General features: G+C 37.6%; 1 protein-coding gene across 1 annotated transcript in view; it reads left to right on the top strand.

Annotated features, from left to right (window-relative positions):
• Positions 1 to 16,543, top strand: part of LOC109063122 (solute carrier organic anion transporter family member 1C1) — a 17,440-nt gene extending 897 nt beyond the window's left edge. Inside the window, exons 3-14 of the mRNA XM_042743411.1 lie at positions 9,070 to 9,202; positions 9,328 to 9,455; positions 9,686 to 9,832; positions 12,031 to 12,129; positions 13,153 to 13,383; positions 13,642 to 13,806; positions 14,075 to 14,270; positions 14,947 to 15,112; positions 15,246 to 15,430; positions 15,835 to 15,899; positions 15,998 to 16,115; positions 16,329 to 16,543. Coding sequence (XP_042599345.1) covers positions 9,070 to 9,202; positions 9,328 to 9,455; positions 9,686 to 9,832; positions 12,031 to 12,129; positions 13,153 to 13,383; positions 13,642 to 13,806; positions 14,075 to 14,270; positions 14,947 to 15,112; positions 15,246 to 15,430; positions 15,835 to 15,899; positions 15,998 to 16,115; positions 16,329 to 16,506 — 1,811 coding nt within the window. The 3' untranslated portion in view covers positions 16,507 to 16,543. The remainder of the gene's footprint in view (positions 1 to 9,069; positions 9,203 to 9,327; positions 9,456 to 9,685; positions 9,833 to 12,030; positions 12,130 to 13,152; positions 13,384 to 13,641; positions 13,807 to 14,074; positions 14,271 to 14,946; positions 15,113 to 15,245; positions 15,431 to 15,834; positions 15,900 to 15,997; positions 16,116 to 16,328) is intronic.
• The last annotated feature ends 1,321 nt before the right edge of the window (positions 16,544 to 17,864 follow it).

Genomic DNA, 17,864 nt, shown 5'->3' with positions numbered 1-17,864 from the left:
ACACACACACACACACACATATATATATATATATATATATATATATATACACTCACCAGCCACTTTATTAGGTACACCTATTAAATTTCTTGGTAACACAAATTGCTAATCAGCCAATCACCTGGCAGCAACTCAATGCATTTAGGCATCTAGATGTAGTGAAGATGACTTGCTGAAGTTCAAACCGAGCATCAGAATGGGGAAGAAAGGGGATAAAAGTGAATTTAAATGTGGAATAGTTGTTGGTGCCAGACGGGCTGGTCTGAGTATTTCAAAAACTGCTGATCTTCTGGGATTTTCACACACAACCATCTCTAGGGTTTACAGAGAATGGTCCGAAAAGCAGAAAATATCCAGTGAGTGGCAGTTGTGTGGACAGAGGTCAGAGGTCAGAGGAGAATGGGCTGACTGGTTAGAGATAATAGAAAGGCAACAGTAACTCAAATAACCACTCGTTACAACCAAGGTATGCAGAATACCATCTCTGAACACTCAACTCATTGAACCTCGAAGCAGATGGGATACAGCAGCAGAAGACCACACCGGGTGACACTCCTGTCAGCTAAGAACAGGAAACGGAGGCTACAATTCGCACAGGCTCACCAAAATTGGACAATAGAAAATTTGAAAAACATTGCCTGGTCTTATGAGTCTCGGTTTCTGCTGTGACATTCAGATGGTAGGGTCAGAATTTGCCGTAAAGAACATGAAAGCACGGATCCATCCTACCTTTTCTCAACGGTTCAGGCTGGTGGTGGTGGTGGTGGTGGTGGTGGTGTAATGGTGTGGGGGATATTTTCTTGGCACACTTTGGGCCCCTTAGTACCAATTGAGCATTGTTTAAATGTCACAACCTATCTGAGTACTGTTGCTGACCATATCCATCCCTTTATGACTAGAGTGTACCCATCTTCTGATGGCTACTTCCAGCAGGATAATGCACCATGTCACAAAGCTCAGATCATCTCAGACTGGTTTCTTAGACATGACAACATGTTCACTTTACTCAAATGGCCTCCACAGTCACCAGATCTCAATCCAATAGAGCAGCTTTGGGATGTGGTGAAACGGGAGATTCGCATCATGGATGTGCAGCCGACAAATATTCAGCAGCTGCGTGATGCTATCATGTCAGTATGGACCAAAATCTCTGTGGAATGTTTCCAACAGCTTGTTGAATCTATGCCACGAAGAATTAAGGCAGTTCTGAAGGCAAAAGGAGGTCCAACCCGGTACTAGCAAGGTGTACTTAATAAAGTGGCCAGTGAGTTTATATATATATATATATATATATATATATATATATATATATATGTGTGTGTGTGTGTGTGTGTGTGTATGTATGTATGTGTGTGTGTGTCTATATATATATATATATATATATATATATATGTGTGTGTGTGTGTGTGTGTGTGTGTGTGTGTGTGTTTGAGTGTGTGTGTATATATATATATATATATATATATATATATATATATGTATTTATGAATATACATATGTTATTTACAAGTGTGTGTCATTTATAATGAACAATGTATAGTTCTGAAAGTTTTAATCATTCAGGCTGAATATAGACTGGGGGAAAATATGTTCTTGTGCCTGGTTGTTCTGGTGTTCAGTGCTTTGTAGCGCCAACCAGAGGGCAACTCTCAAGAGAGAGCGGGCTATGTGTGGAGTGTCCAAAGAGATTTTCTTAGCCTTTTCCTTACTATGGAGTAGCAAAGACCTTGGAAGTAGGGCGGGGGGACCAATAATCTTCTCAACAGTCCTGGCTGTCTGTTATAGTCTCTTGATGTCTGATTTGGTAGTTGAACCAATGGTAGGGATGAACACAGGACAGACTCGATGGCCAAGTGGAACTGTTTCAGCAGCTCCTGTGGCAGGTTGTATTTCTTCAATTGTCAAAGGAAGTACAGCCTATGCTGGGCCTTTTTAGTAATGGAGTCTATATGAGTGTCCCACTTCAGGTCCTGAGAGATGGTGGTGCCCATAAACCAGAATGACTCTACTGCAGCCACAGGGAGAACAGACCTCCGTGAAGTTGGCCCCCCACCCAACGCAAAACGTCAGCAAATTAGTCTCAATTGTTTGTGCTCCGTTTGTGCTGGTTTGTGCTGTAAAAATGTTTGTTTGTGCCGCTTTGGTTTTTTAGATATTAAAATAATATTTATAGGTCATTCTGAGGTCACTCAGCCCCGCCACATTTTCCAAATTCACCCCAAATAGACTCGTTTGTTTGTGCTTCGTTTGTGCTGGTTTATGCCGGTAAAAGTTTCATTTGTGCTGCTTCGGTTTTTAAAATATTAGACATTGAATTATGGATATGACGTCACTCAGCCCCCCTCATACTCCAAATTCACCCAAAACAGCTTCAGTCGTTTGTGCTTCATTTGTGCTGGTTTGTGCTGTTAAAAGTTTAGTTTGTGCTGCTTCGGTTTTTAAAATATTAGACATTGAATTATAGGTGATGACATCACTCAGCCCCCCAACATACTCCAAATTCACCCAAAACAGGTTCAATTGTTTGTGCTTCGTTTGTGCCGGTAAAAGTTTCATTTGGGCTGCTTCAGTTTTTAAAATATTAGACATTGAATTATAGATATGACGTCACTCAGCCCCCCACATACTCCAAATTCACCCAAAACAGCTTCAGTCGTTTGTGCTTCATTTGTGCTGGTTTGTGCCGTTAAAAGTTTAGTTTGTGCTGCTTTGGTTTTTAAAATATTAGACATTGAATTATAGGTGATGACATCACTCAGCCCCCCCACATACTCCAAATTCACCCAAAACAGGTTCAGTCGTTTGTGCTTTGTTTGTTCTGTTTTGTGCAGGTAAGTTTTGTTTGTGCTGCTTTGGTTTTTAAAAAATTAGACACTGAATTATAGGCTATGACGTCACTCAGCCCCAAACATGCTCCAAATTCACGAAAGTGGTCTTGTTTGTTTGTGCTTTGTTTGTGCTGGTTTGTGTCACGTAAAAACATTTTTTTTTGTACTGCTTAGGTTTTTAAGATATTAAAATAATGTTTAGTGGTCATTTTCTGATGTCACTCAGCACCCCACATGCTCCAAATTTACCCCAAATTGTCTCGTTTGTTTGTGCATCATTTGTGCAGGTTAAAGTTTCATTTGTGCTGATTTGGTTTTTAAAATATTAGATAATGAATTATAGGCAATGATGTCCCCCCCCCCCACCACACACACACACACACATGCTCCAAATTCACAAAAAAAAATCGTTTTATTTGTGCCGTCAAAATGTTCGTTTGTGATGCTTCGGGTTTTTTAGATATTTTAGTGATCATTCTGAGGTAATCTTCTTTGTCTGTGCTGTATTTTTATTTATTTATTTATTTGTTCATTGTTATTATTTATTTAGTACTGCTTCGGTCTTTTAAATATTAAAATGATATTTACTGATCATTCTGAGGTCACTCAGTCCCCACATGCTCCAAATTTACCCCAAATAATCTTGTTCGTGATGTGCTTCGTTTGTGCTGGTAATATTTTCGTTTTTGCTAATGTGTTTTTTAAAGGTTTTTTTTCCTAGTCAACTAGTCCCATGTTTATATTGAAGTGATTAATATAATAACCTATTAAACCATCCTTTAATATAAACATGGGACTAGTTGACTAGGAAAAAAATATTTAAAAAACACAGTAGAAAAAACAAAAATATTACCAGCACAAACGAAGCACAAACAAAGAAATTATTTGGGGTAAATTTGGAGCATGACCTCAGAATGATCACTAAAAATATCTAAAAAACCGAAGCATCACAAACGACATTTTGACGGCACAAATGAAACATAAACAAAGAAGATTATTTTGGGTGAATTTGGAGCATGTGGGGTGCTGATTGACATCAGAAAATTACCACTAAACATTATTTTAATATCTTAAAAACCTAAGCAGTACAAACAAATATTTTTACGCGGCACAAACCAGCACAAACAAAGCACAAACAAACAAGACCACTTTTGTGAATTTGGAGCATGTATGGGGCTGAGTGACATCATCGCCTATAATTCAAGGTCTAATTTTTTAAAAACCGAAGCAGCACAAACAAAACTTTTACCTGCACAAACCAGTACAAACGAAGCACAAATGATTGAACCTATTTTGGGTGAATTTGGAGTATGTGGGGGGCTGAGTGATGTCATCACCTACAATTCAATGTCTAATATTTTAAAAACTGAAGCAGCACAAATTAAAATATAACTTGCACAAACCAGCACAAACGAAGCACAAACAAACGAGTCTATTTGGGGTGAATTTGGAGTATTGGGGGGGGGGCTGAGTGACCTCAGAATGACCTATAAAAATTATTTTAAATATCTAAAAAAAAACAAAGCAGCACAAACGAAAATATTACCGTCACAAACCAGCACAAATGAAGCACAAACAAACGAGACTATATGGGATGAATTTGAAGTATGTGGGGGCTGAGTGACGTCTTCACCTATAATTCAATATCTAATATTTTAAAAACCGAAGCAGCACAAACGAAACTTTTACCGGCACAAACCAGCACAAACAAAGCACAAACAAGTCTATTTGGGGTGAATTTGGAGTATGTGGAGGGCTGAGAGACCTCAGAATGACCTATAACTATTATTTTAATATCCAAAAAACCAAAGCGGCACAAATGAAAATTTTTACAGCACAAACGGAGCACAAACGATTGAGACTATTTTGCTGATGTTTTGCGTTGGGTGGGGGGGGGCAACTTCACGGAGGTGGAGAACAACAGTGGGGAGAGTACACATCCCTGAGGGGTGCCAGTGTTAATTGTGAGAGTCTTGGGTGTGAGTTTACCCAGCTTCACTAGCTGCTGCCTGTCTGTCAGGAAGCTGGTGATCCACTGACAGTTTGATTTGGGGATGGAGAGCTTGGTCAGTTTGGCTGAGAAAATTTCAGGCATGATGGTATTGAAGGCCAAACTGAGGTCTACAAACAAGATCATTACGTAAATCCCAGGCCTATCAAGATTTAGCAGAATATTACGCAGTCCCATGTTGACTGCATCATCCACAGACCTGTTTGCTTTGTATGCAAACTGAAGAAGATCCATCAAGGGTCAAGTGATGTCTTTCAGATAGGCCAACACTTGTCTCTCAAATGACTTCATGACCACAGACGTGAGAGCGAGACGTGAGTCTAGTGATTTTGGGTTTTTTGGGGACCGGAATGATAGTTGAAACCCTGCTGATCGCTGACTGGCCGTAGAAAATCGTCACTACCTGCATCATTGAACTTGTGACACGAGACACTAGACACACTAGATTAAATCAGCACAGCCAGCAAAGATCGAATGCAACTTTTTTTAATAAACGCGACAGTTTCAAACAAGCGCACCTTTTTTAAGCTAAAAAAAAGACTGTTTCGTGGTCTGTTGATGAGCTGAGAAGTGGATCCAGTGATCTGCTCTATTGTTGTGTGTTTGTGTCACATTTACGATGGTGTCACGGCAGTAGAGTCAGCACAACAATGATGACATGTCTATAATCCCGCCCACTCCAAAGTGGTACTAAACTGCAGTGGAAACGCAAACTGAGACGAGCCAAGCCGTACCATGCGCCATTAGTCTTCTGATTTCTGAAGACCCGGTTCACGTCCTGTACACAGATCTTAAGTGAAGGTTGAATGGTGGGGGGTTGCAGGGGAGTATGTGTGAAGTGCAGATCAGAGTGGGTGTGAGACTGTGAGACTGAGCTTTTCAAACCGGCAGTAAAACACATTCAGATCGTGAGCCAGTTGTTGAATCTCCACAGTCTGCAGGGGATGGTGTCTTGTACATGGTGGTGTTCCTCAGACCAGTCCATACTGATACCGGGTTGTTGGCAGAAAACTGTTTTTTCCGCTTTTCAGACTAGCTTTTAGCCACTCTGATCTCCTCTGTTAGTCTGTTTCTGGCCTGGTTATACAAGATTTTATCCCCACTTCTGTAAGCATCCTCTTTGGAATGACGAAGCTGTTTGGGTTTCCCAGTAAACCATGGTTTATCATTATTGAATGATAGGACTATCTTGGTAGGAATGCACATATCCTCACAGAAAGTGGAATATGAAGTTACATTATCTGTGAGCTCATCCAGATTGGCTTCAAAAACTCTCCAATCAGTTCAGTCAAAGCAGGCTTGTAAATCCTGCGCTGCTTCAGATGAAGGCGATTCATCTGCGATAATGAATGCAATATTGCGTAGCAGGTGATGGTGATTTAGCGGTAATCAGGGAACCAATATATCGCCCAGCCCTACTGCGCGTGGCCCATTCCCCTAAGGCAGGACCTCCTCTCTCAGGCGAACAGAACAATCTGGCACCACTAGCCCGAGCTGTGGGCACTGCACCTATTGGCTCTCAATGGGAATCAGTAGGTCTCCCAGAGAGCATCCTGAATTCGATCTCATAGGCTAGAGCCCCATTTATGAGACGCCTCTACACCCTTAAGTGGTCTATTTTCTCCACCTGGTGCGAAACCCGTGGTGAGGACCCAATAACATGTGACATATCGTGATATTGTCCTACTTACAAGAGCTGTTAGACATAGGCCGCTCCCTTTCCACGCTCAAAATCTATGTGGCAACTATAACAGCTTATCATGCTCCTATAGGCGGACAGTCGGTGGGCCGGAACAACCTTGTTGTCCATTTCCTGAGGGGATCCAGGAGGCTCCCTCCACCCCAGCCCCTCACGGTCCCTAAATGGGATCTACCCATGGTCCTGAGAGCCCTCAAAGGCTCCCCCTTTGAGCCACTCCAGTCTGCGAGCTTAAAAATACTGTCGGTGAAGACCGCTCTGCTTCTGGCGTTAGCATCGGTTAAGAGAGTAGTTGATTTGCTGGCTCTCTCGGTAAGCCCTGTCTGTCTTAAGTTTGGACCCAATGACTCCAAAGTCATCCTAAAGCCAAGACATGGGTATGTCCCTGAAGTGTTCTACACGCCATTTACAGCCCAGGTTATTACTCTCTCTGCACTTCCTCCTTCTGAGGAGGACCAGGAGTTTAACCTTTTCTGCCCAGTTAGGCTATTGAGAATTTACATTGAGTGTTCCACCCCCTTCAGGCAGTTGGAACAACTCTTTGTATGCTTTGGCGGCCGCACCAAAGGGTCCCCGGTCACAACGCAGAGGATCTCGCGAAGGTTAGTTGAAGCTATCACATTAGCTTACTCCTCCCTGGGTCTTCAGAGTCCCATAGTAGTGAGAGCCCATTCCACTCAAGGTGTGGCCTCTTTCTGGGCATGGTCTAGTGGTGTGTCCATAGAAGACATCTGTGTGGCGGCCAGCTGGGCCTCGCCGTCCACCTTTGCCAGATTCTATAACTTGGATGTTCCGGCCTTGCAGGCCCAGATTTTATCTGCTTAAGGTGGCACACCTTAAGGTGGTCTAAGTATTAGGTTCTGCCTGACTCTTCAGGAATGCTCTTGGCCCTATTACTAGTGCTGAGGCTGTACATATGACCATTGGAACAGTTATCTGAAGGCTGGGCAATGAGTTCAGCCCTCCTGCCTCCTGCAGGGCTCACCCTGCGCATAATTGGTTCCTCTCCTCTGAGCCTTTTTCGCTCAAGGCCAGTTCATAACAGTCGTTCCTCTCTCATTGCACGGCGGGATGCCCGCTTATATAGCCAGATGGCCCCGCCCATTCTGGCGGGCACTGGCAGGCTTCACCACCATAGGCTCGTGCAGCACTGCTGCCGAGCCATTGGTTTGTTTTATAATCACTGCACAAACCAATGGCCATGCAGTTACACTGTGTGATTGACTAAGTCTTAAGTCCTTGGAGAAAAAGTTTTTTTCCCCATACGCATATAGCGACGTAGTACTCATTCGAAAGTAACCAAGAACAATATAAGGGATAGACATACACCTTCAGGGTACCAGGGGTCAGCCCTGCTAAGAACCACTTTTGTAGGAATTTCAGTACTGGATTCAGATTATGTCCTTCACACAACATTGCGAAGAGATCCGAATTAAGAGCACACAGTCACCTGTTGGAGTGAGCTTTAGCATTAAGAATGTTATCAACATCCTCAATCGAGAAACCAGAATCTATGAGCTGGTAACCTTCAGGCGCCAAACCCACAGTTTCCATATCTCTGGTCAGGGGTCAAATATTGTCCCCTGAGCCTGGGACAGTAGGTCCTTCCTGGTTGGAATTTCCCAGGGAGAGCCTTGCAGGAGAGACATTAGATCCACAAACCAAACCCGACTGGCCAGAATGGAGCTACTAGTAGCAAGCATATTCTGTCCTGAGGAACCCTCTCTAGAAATCCCGTGAGCAGAGCGATTGGGAGAAAGGTGTACAGATGCCTGCACCATAGTATCCAGCCCTAAGCTGATACTGAGCTGTATGTGTGAGGGAGAATCAGAGGGCACAGTGGATTGACTCCACGGAGGCAAACAGATCCACTTCTGCTTGGCCATACTTATGTCATATGGACTCCACCACTTGTGAAGAAAACCTAACAAGTTTTTTAATGTTTTATTTTGGTTACATTATTTTATATGTTGTTTTACTTCAACATTATCTAACTACAACCAAAATTGAAATGTTGTATAACATTCCTAGAAGTAGCTTTGCCTTTGAGCAATCTGATTAGAGCTTTTTTTTTTTTTTCCAAACAGTAAGTTTTTGTACAAAATACCATCATAGGCTCATTAGAAATATGTGCCTCTATCTATATTTTGCAAAACTACAAAAAGTACCTACGTATACTATACAATTTGCTGCAGTTTATAACTGAAGACAACACTATTGGCAGAAAAAAAAAGGAATTACGATTACAGAAGCAGGTCACCAGATACAGCATTGCACTTGCGATGCAGAGCACTTGGGTACAAGTCCTGTGAAACACAAGTAACGGTAAAAGTGCTCAAAACTTGCAGAAGCAAGCTAAAATGAAAATGTTGCCACAGGCATGTTTTCTCCAATGAGCCTGGGTTGGAATGAATGATCAGTGAATGGACCATAGTTTGTCTGTTCCATGTTAACATAAACAAATATGCTTGCATGCTTTGTGTATTTTCATTTCTTAGTTGACTCACTGATCTCTGAATGCTTTTCTGTAGGTAACTTGCTCTTTCTGGCAGTGGTTAGTCATTTTGGGGCAAGACTACACAGGCCACGACTCATAGGGATGGGTTGCTTCCTCATGGCCATTGGCTCAGCTCTCACTGGACTACCACACTTCTTCATGAGGCTGTGGGTTCATCTTTACATATTATCTCTCAATATTTAGCTTAGTTTCTCATTTGTTACAAAGCTGCTCATGTTTTTTTTTTTTTTTTTTTTTTTTTTCTGTCTGTGTTTTGGTTATACTCCTTCAGGTACGAGTACGACACAGTAATACAAGGCCTTCTAAACAAGACTGTCAGTATATCTCCTTGTCAGTATTCCACGGTTCCAAACAATTACTCAAATGCACACATTCAGTCTTCTAACAACACTGGAACAGGTAACCACTTCTCATTTAAAGTACCCCATTGCCTGATAGGCTTTAAGGAAGAAGAACTCATTTAGCTTTCAGGATTTTAGCAAGTGTTAAATGTAATTTTGTAACTCACTATTCACAGTAAAAATTTTGTTTTCTTTCAAAGATCTTTTAGAGTTGGCCAAGATGATCAAAAACACATACTGAAAGTTCTAAGTGACACATAGACATGATTTCTACCATTTTAACCCTAGATTGTGTGAAGGACACTGGGTCTAGTATGTGGATCTATGTGTTCTTGGGAAATGCTCTCAGAGGAATCGGAGAGACACCAATCACGCCGCTTGGAATATCTTATATCGATGACTTTGCAAAAGCTGAAAACTCAGCGTTTTACATTTGTAAGTCAAATTTGGATAACTTTTTAATCAAATACTCAGATTATTAATTATTTTAGTCAGATACTCTAGTGCAGAGGTTCTCAACTCTGTCCCTCAAGGTCCACTTTCCTGCAGAGTTTAGCTCCAACCTTGTTCAAACTCACCTACCTAAATGCTCGAACTGAATATCAGCTATTGTGTTGATACATACAGTATATGAAACATAAGGTCTCCAATACAAGTGTGCTTAATTGTGTTGAATGTGCTCTTGCAGTTAAGGCTACTTCAAATAATATTAAAATGTACCTGCAGATAATATAATATTAATGAAATTAAAGGCCACTTAAAGGGTTAGTTCACCCAAAAATTTCAATTATGTCATTAATGACTCACCCTCATGTTGTTCCAAACCCGTAAGACCTCCGTTCATCTTCGGAACACAGTTTAAGATATTTAAGATTTAGTCAGAGCGCTTTCTGACCCTCCGTTGAAAATGTATGTACGGTATACTGTCCATGTCCAGAAAGGTAATAAAAACATCATCAAAGTAGTCCATGTGACATCAGAGGGTCAGTTAAAATTTGTTGAAGCATCGAAATACATTTTGGTCCAAAAATAACAAAAATTACGACTTTATTCAGCATTGTCTTCTCTTCCGGGTCTGTTGTGAGCGCGTTCACAACACTGCAGTGATGCCGCTAACGTACGACACTGCTGACGTGTTTTCTGGTGTGCCCAATAACAAAGATAACACGTCAGCAGCATCGTACGTCAGCGGCGTCACTGCAGTGTTGTGAACACACTCACAATAGACATTAAGGTGAGTCATTAATGAAATAATTAACATTTTTGGGTGAACTAACCCTTTATAATTGTATGAAAAGGTAGTAAATTAAGTAAACTTAAGTGCACTTTATAACAAATTAAAAGTTTATATCAAATTAGTACTCTAAATTACATTAAAGCAGGGGGTATCAAACCTGTCCTTTAGGACTCCCAGCACTGCTCTGAAAACCATTGCACTAAAGGGGACATCGGATGCCCATTTTCCAAAAGTTGATTCTTTAGGGTCTTCATGAAATGTCTGCAATATACATTGGTTAAAATTCCTCAATGGTCATGCAAAACATCACCCTGTCAAAAACAGCTCTGTTCACAATGATCTATTTCAGTGCATGTCTCTTTGAATGGTAATGAGCTGCTCACCCCTCCCCTCTATTCCGTTTATTATTATTATTATTATTATTATTATTATTATTATTATTATTATTATTATTATTTTCTTCTCTGTATTCAGTGGCACATTACCATCAAAAACATCTGTTCAAAATCCACTGTGGCTCTGATGTCGGGAGAAAATGAAGACTCTTTTGTTTACATCCAACTACAAAACACCTGCATTGCTTTTGAGACGTTGTCGCTACAGCTAATGGTGGACAGCGTACAACTTGCTGTGTGCGAAAATATGCTAATATGGAAAAAGTCTGTCAGCGGCCGCCGCCGCCTCATCATCATTACAACATAATACTCACAAAAAAAAAAAAACTTCATAATAAATTATTTTTTTGGATTAAAAAAAAAAAAAAAAGTGAATGGATTTTTATTATTGTAGGGTGGCTGTGTCCACACACTGCTAAGACACATTTATATGCAGACATTTTTAAACAATTTTATTTTATTGCAAACATCATGTAAAAGTTATTTTGGCATCCAATATCCACTTTAAATTGTGTTTTAATAATCTTTTGTCTTAATAATTGTATTGTTGACTTACGAAAGCACATGCAAATTACTTGATTTTGATTTTAGTTTGTTATTCAATGTTACACTGAAAGTTAATATATATTTAAGCTGATATTAATATAAATATTAAGTTCATATTTTAAATGCAACTGTTTAATTACAAATATGTCATTACTGATATACATTTAAATATATGACATGCAAGTTTCAGCAGAATTATCATGAAAGTATAGTTTAGTTTACTATAAATGTAAGTACAGAAAATATAATTATGAAAAAAAAAATACATTCAGCTAACTGCATTTAATATAAACTATAAAGTAATGAATTTGAATTAACATGCAATTAATTGTATGAAAACATTACATTAATTTCTCACTTCTTTACATTCTGTTGAAGTTTATTTCCATAAGTTTAAGGAAGTAAATAATAAATTATTTGTTTATGTTTAATGAAAATCTCTCTTGTGAAGATAGCTTGTCTTCAGACCATTACGCTGCTGGGTCCCATGTTTGGATTCCTGCTAGGCTCCATGTGTGCCAATCTGTATGTGGATATTGGATTTGTCAGTGTTGGTAAGCATCCAGTTTATTCAGTTTCACCAGAACTGTGTGTATTCATGTGAAGTTTAATTTTTATTTGATTGTATTGTATAGTATTTTGTATTTATTTATTTATTTATTTTTTAATCCAGTCTTAATGTGCTTCTAGGGTCTGAATGTTTACACAGTGGCACCTTTTTTTTTTTTTTTTTTTTTATTCACCAACAAATAAATTAAATGACAGCTGGCCATCTGAACTAACCAAAATACAACATTTATTTATTTATGTACTGGAGCTCACTTTACTGTTTAATAATGGGGTTATTTGACTACCATGTCCTAACACTGAAAATATATAACATTGTGTACATGTTGTTACATTGTACTTACATTGTAATTACATGTACTAATTTGTAATTACATATGCGTTTACATTTTTGACAAATCTACCCCTAAACCTGCTCATATGTCAACTTGGCAAGATTTTTATTCATATTTAATATTGTACCAAATGCTTAACTTTATAATAGTATAGTAGTTAAAGACATTTAATAGTGGGACTGTACTATTTGCATCATCATGACTTAATTTTTATGTTTTATTGACTATTTTCATGTGATCTTTAGTCAATTTGTTTTGTTGCACAACTTCATTGAGGTCTGCTTAATTTTGGTTTGTAATAAAGAATCAGACAATTCTGTTCGAATTGATCTTTCACTGAAATTATAATCAAATCAAACTATCAAAGTTTATTTTATTTTATTTATTTATTTTTCTATTGGCTCAAAAGTTCAAAATCTTTAAAAGAAAAAGTAAAAAAAAAAAAAAAAAAAACTTGATCAGTTAATATGTGTTATTAAAAGGCACACCAAAAGTGAATGATACTACCAAAATTTACTCAAGTTGTAAGTATCTATATTCCAAACATACTTTCACTGGGCTGAAATACTTTCATACTTTAGTAATAATCTTATGGTTAGCAGCAATAAATTACCTTAAATACTTGGTATTTGCTAAGTATGACATATAATGTTGGCTAAAGGTTTTTTTTTGCAGATAGTTTGACCATCACTCCACAGGATGCACGCTGGGTGGGTGCTTGGTGGCTGGGATTTTTTGTGTCATCTGCCATCTTAGTACTTGCTGGTGTTCCTTTTTGGTTCCTGCCCAGATCTTTACCCAGACAAGGGGAGGAAGGGAATGAAAACTTTAATGTGGATCAGGGCAACAAGGAGCAATCTGTCCTCCCAAACACACACTCAGTGAAACTGGCCAACATTGCAAAAGGCAACTTCCTTCCACCTTTTTAACAAATCCATTATTTTTTTTATCTTTTTATCCATTCCCATTGTTTTTTTCTTTTTAAAACTAACAAATTCATATTAGAAATGGCAGTATTTCACCAGGAGTCGCTCCAATTTGTAAGACCCGTAGCTTAGAAGTCTTAAAGATGATTACATGTTTTACATGAAGTTATGCTAACGTCTATGCAAATCTTTATAAAAAAGCTCACTTCATTCCCTGCATTCTGTTATATAAATGTAGGATTCCTGCCTTCCCTGAAAAGACTTCTGTGCACTCCTGCATACTTCCTGTTGCTGTGTGGGATTGTTTTGAAGTTCAGCTCTTTCATCGGCTTGCTCACCTTCAAAGCCAAATACATGGAGCAACAGTTTGGCCAGTCTGCATCAAGAGCAAACTTCCTTATCGGTAAGAACCCTTCCAAGTAAACCCTTACTAGTAAAGTTCGAGGCAGTTGATTGTTTTATTTAATGTCTGGTCTTAATTCAGTGTCTCCAGTTGTGCATATGAACAAACCCTACAATTTTGAAATCTTCATATAATGTTTTTGTAAAAGTAATATTTATAAATTTATAAAAATAGGCATATAGACCAAAACTACAAAGTGCCAATTGTTTTTATGTCAAAATGTATTTTATTTTATATATTGAAACTAAAGACATGCCATGTCCCGCAGGTGTCCTGATCCTGCCTGTGGTTGCTGTGGGAATATTCCTGGGTGGTTTGTTAATGAAAAGATACAAGTTGAGCGTCGTGGCAGGGGCTCAGCTCTCTTTCATCACCTCCTTCACAGCCTTCCTTCTCCTCCTCTTCCATTTCAGTACAAAGTGTGACAATTTGCCTGTGGCAGGGCTTACTGTGTCCTACAATGGGTAAGGTATTTGTATACCTCTGTAAGTCAGCATTTCTCGAAATGTAGTATATATCATAAAGGGAAATCTTGTTCACTTCCTCACTTTTAAAAAACTCCATCTTGTCTGTATCATTAATGCAGCAGATTTTTTTTCCTTTTTTTTCTCTCTGTTCTACACACAAGAGTATTTGTTGTACAGCACAGAAGTTGTATGCATCACTGTTTATGATAATTTATGTGATTTTTAAAGGTTTTTTTTTTTTTTACAATTACCCTCCTCTGAAGCATATCCTTATTGGTTACATGACTTATAAAGGGACATCAAGGTTAATAATAAATAATATACATTATTCATTGTAGTGAATTGTTTCATATGATATATTAATATGAAATACATTTATAATATATTTCATAATGTCCATACAAATCAGTATAACTATGTAATCATTTATTTTTGGATTTATTATAAAAGTTTTACAAATATTTTCAAAAACAGACAGTAAAAAGCATAACATTTTTTATTTATTTATTTATTTATTTATTTATTTATTTATTTATTTATTTTCTCACTAGTTTTAAAGGGGGATTTGACCAAAAAACAATTGAGAACTATTGCTATACATGAATAGTGGCTCTCAGCCAGAATACCGTGTTTCCAACTGGAAACAATCACCAATCTCAGAATTCCTCCTCAGGACCCCTGAAATATCACATGATGAGCACTCACTCATGTCTCAGTGTAACCAGGACTGTTCTTGCTCTACATCTGAATGGGATCCTGTGTGTTCTGACAGTGGCATTACATACATGTCACCATGTTTGGCAGGATGCACCACCTTCACTGGAAAAGGCAAAAATACGGTATAATTGGATCAATCTAAAACTGCACTTTTCTAAACCCTAGGCACACAAAAGGTATTGTAAGTATCCTTTGCATACTGTAATTTGCAATAATATTATTTCTTTTCAACTCATTTGCATTTGATCATCACAGGTTTTTCACAACTGCAGCTGTGTCTTAACCCCCTCACCAGTAGAGGGCAGCAGATCTGTGTCCCCGGGACAGTGTCCGCGTGGGCCAAGATGTACCCGGAGTTTCACCTCCTACATGGCCGTAACTGTCCTCAGCTCCTTCATCAACTCGCTGGGCACCACTCCTGGATACATGATCACTATACAGTCAGTTACCATCAGGAAAGAATTTAGTTACTGGTCTTTTGTAAGGTAAGAATTGTGGCAGTGAGTTTTGATGGTCCACCAACCGACATTCTACTGACTTTGCAAGTACATGTCAACTTATTATACTAACCCTAACCTAACATTCTACTAATATTCTAATGAGAGTAAGTTGACATGTAGTTGCAAAGTTATTTTGTCAACAGAATTTCTAAAGGGCACCATCAAAATAAAGTATAAACATATTTAATACAATTTAATATTTAAAAATCATTTAAATATTTAGCTGTAATTTCACAGTTATTACATTTAACTTTTAACACAGAAACTACTTGCTTTCAGATGCATGTTTAGATTTAAAGGACGAAGGACTAAAAATATTTACTGTATATTACATATGTTTTTAGGTGCATTACACCTGAGCTTAAGTCTCTGGCATTGGGTATTCAAACCCTTGTGATGCGAACACTAGGTAAAAGCAATACAGTAAACAATAATTCATAAGATATAATAATGTAGTGTATATTATATTTTGTATGAACTGAATTATTGTCTAATATTTTTCTGGAGGTGGTATTCCTGCTCCTGTATATTTTGGAGCTCTCATTGACTCAACGTGTTTAAAATGGAGAGTAAAGAGCTGTGGGGGCAGAGGAGCCTGTCGTATGTACGACTCAAATATGTACAGGTGTGTATGTTTGCTTGTAATTACAAACTATTGTCTTTATAAGAATACAAAAATGGGGGGGGGGGGGGTTTATAGTATAAAGTCTTTAATTACCCACATAAATATATTTTCTGTTATAAAAGACCTGATTTAATCACTTCCAAATTCTAAGCTCACATTTGAAAAACAAATTGCATTGTATGTGAAGCATGAATCTCTTGGTGTCCTTTTCAGAGTGATCTTCTTGAGCCTGACCACATGTTTAAGTGGATGTTCCTACTTCTTCATCATTGCTGTCATTGTGCTTCTGCGGAAGCAGTTTAGAAAAGAAGAAGTCAAAGCATTACAGCAAACAGCCAGCAAGCAAAATGAAACCAAACTTCAGTCTCCAGAGATGTGCCATCCTGACTGATCCAAAACTGATACTGATGTCAGAAAAAAAAAAGAAAGCACCAATACTGAATGTTAGCAATGAACTATCATCTGTTCTAACTCTTTCAGGGAATTTAGGAGCCACGAACCAGCACGACCCATAACACTCTTTATGCTCTACTGTACTATGTGTTTCATGATCCAGAGTTTGTATCTCTTAATATATATATATATATATATATATATATATATATATATATATATATATATATATATATAAACTTAACTAAGTTGAATGTTGAAAGTTGAATGTGGCAACAAAATTACTGAAATAATTTCAGTTTCCCCATCAGAATATGAGCTGCCCCTCCCCCAAATAACAGTGGCCAATGTTGTTATGCTATTAAATAATAATAATAATAATAATAATAATAATAAGAATAATAATAATAATAGCAATGCTTTGAACATTGACAGACTAATAGGCAAATAAATCAATTTTAATCAATAAATCAAATTCACATGAATATGATGGTATAATATTAAAAAAGTAAAAGATAAAAAAGTTGATTTGTTTGTTTTAAAAAAATAACCCCCCAGACATAAGTTACAGAAGAAAAATCAGTAACACTTTACAATAAGGTTCCATTAGTTAATGTTAGTTCATGTATTAACTAACATGAACAATGTACACTACTTTAATTACAGTATTTATTAATCTTTGTTAATGTTAGTTAGTGAAAATACAGTTGTTCACTGTTAGTTTATGTTAATTCACAGCACATTAACTAATGTTAACAAGCACAACTTTTGAATTTAATAATGCATTAGTAAATGTTGTAATTAACATTAAGATTAATAAATGCTGTAAAACTACTGTTTATTCTTATTTCATGTTAACTAAGTAGTTAACTAAGTAGTTAACTAATGTTAACTAATGAAACTTATTGTAACGTGTTACCGAAAATAACTTTACAAAAAATGTTTTTTTTTTTTTCTTTTTTTTTTTTCTCTCTCAAATGTGAGAGTGTACAAGTTTATCTTGCAATTTCTCAATATCTTACAGTGAGCTCTGTAAGGTACATTTTGTTTTTATGGTTCACCAGCTGGACAAAAATAACTCTGGAAGTGATTCAAACAATAACTTTCCCCTGTGTCATCAAAGTTGTGAACTTAGCTTTTCTCTTTGAGTCAGAGCACTTTTTAATACCTTGCAGTTATCTTGGTGTGGCCCATTCAAAATAGCAATAACTATAAAAAATATATATATTGGCATCTAACTGATGAGAGTTCTTTAGTTGTATTATTATAGTATTATTGATATACTAGTTTTTGCTTTGAATTGCATTTTCTTCAGTGCTGTCAAATGATTAATCACATCCAAAATAAAAGTTTTGC

The sequence above is a fragment of the Cyprinus carpio genome, chromosome A4 (genome assembly GCF_018340385.1).
Source record: "Cyprinus carpio isolate SPL01 chromosome A4, ASM1834038v1, whole genome shotgun sequence".
NCBI classification, from domain to species: Eukaryota; Metazoa; Chordata; class Actinopteri; order Cypriniformes; family Cyprinidae; genus Cyprinus; species Cyprinus carpio.
This window is presented reverse-complemented; position numbering and strand designations above follow the sequence as displayed.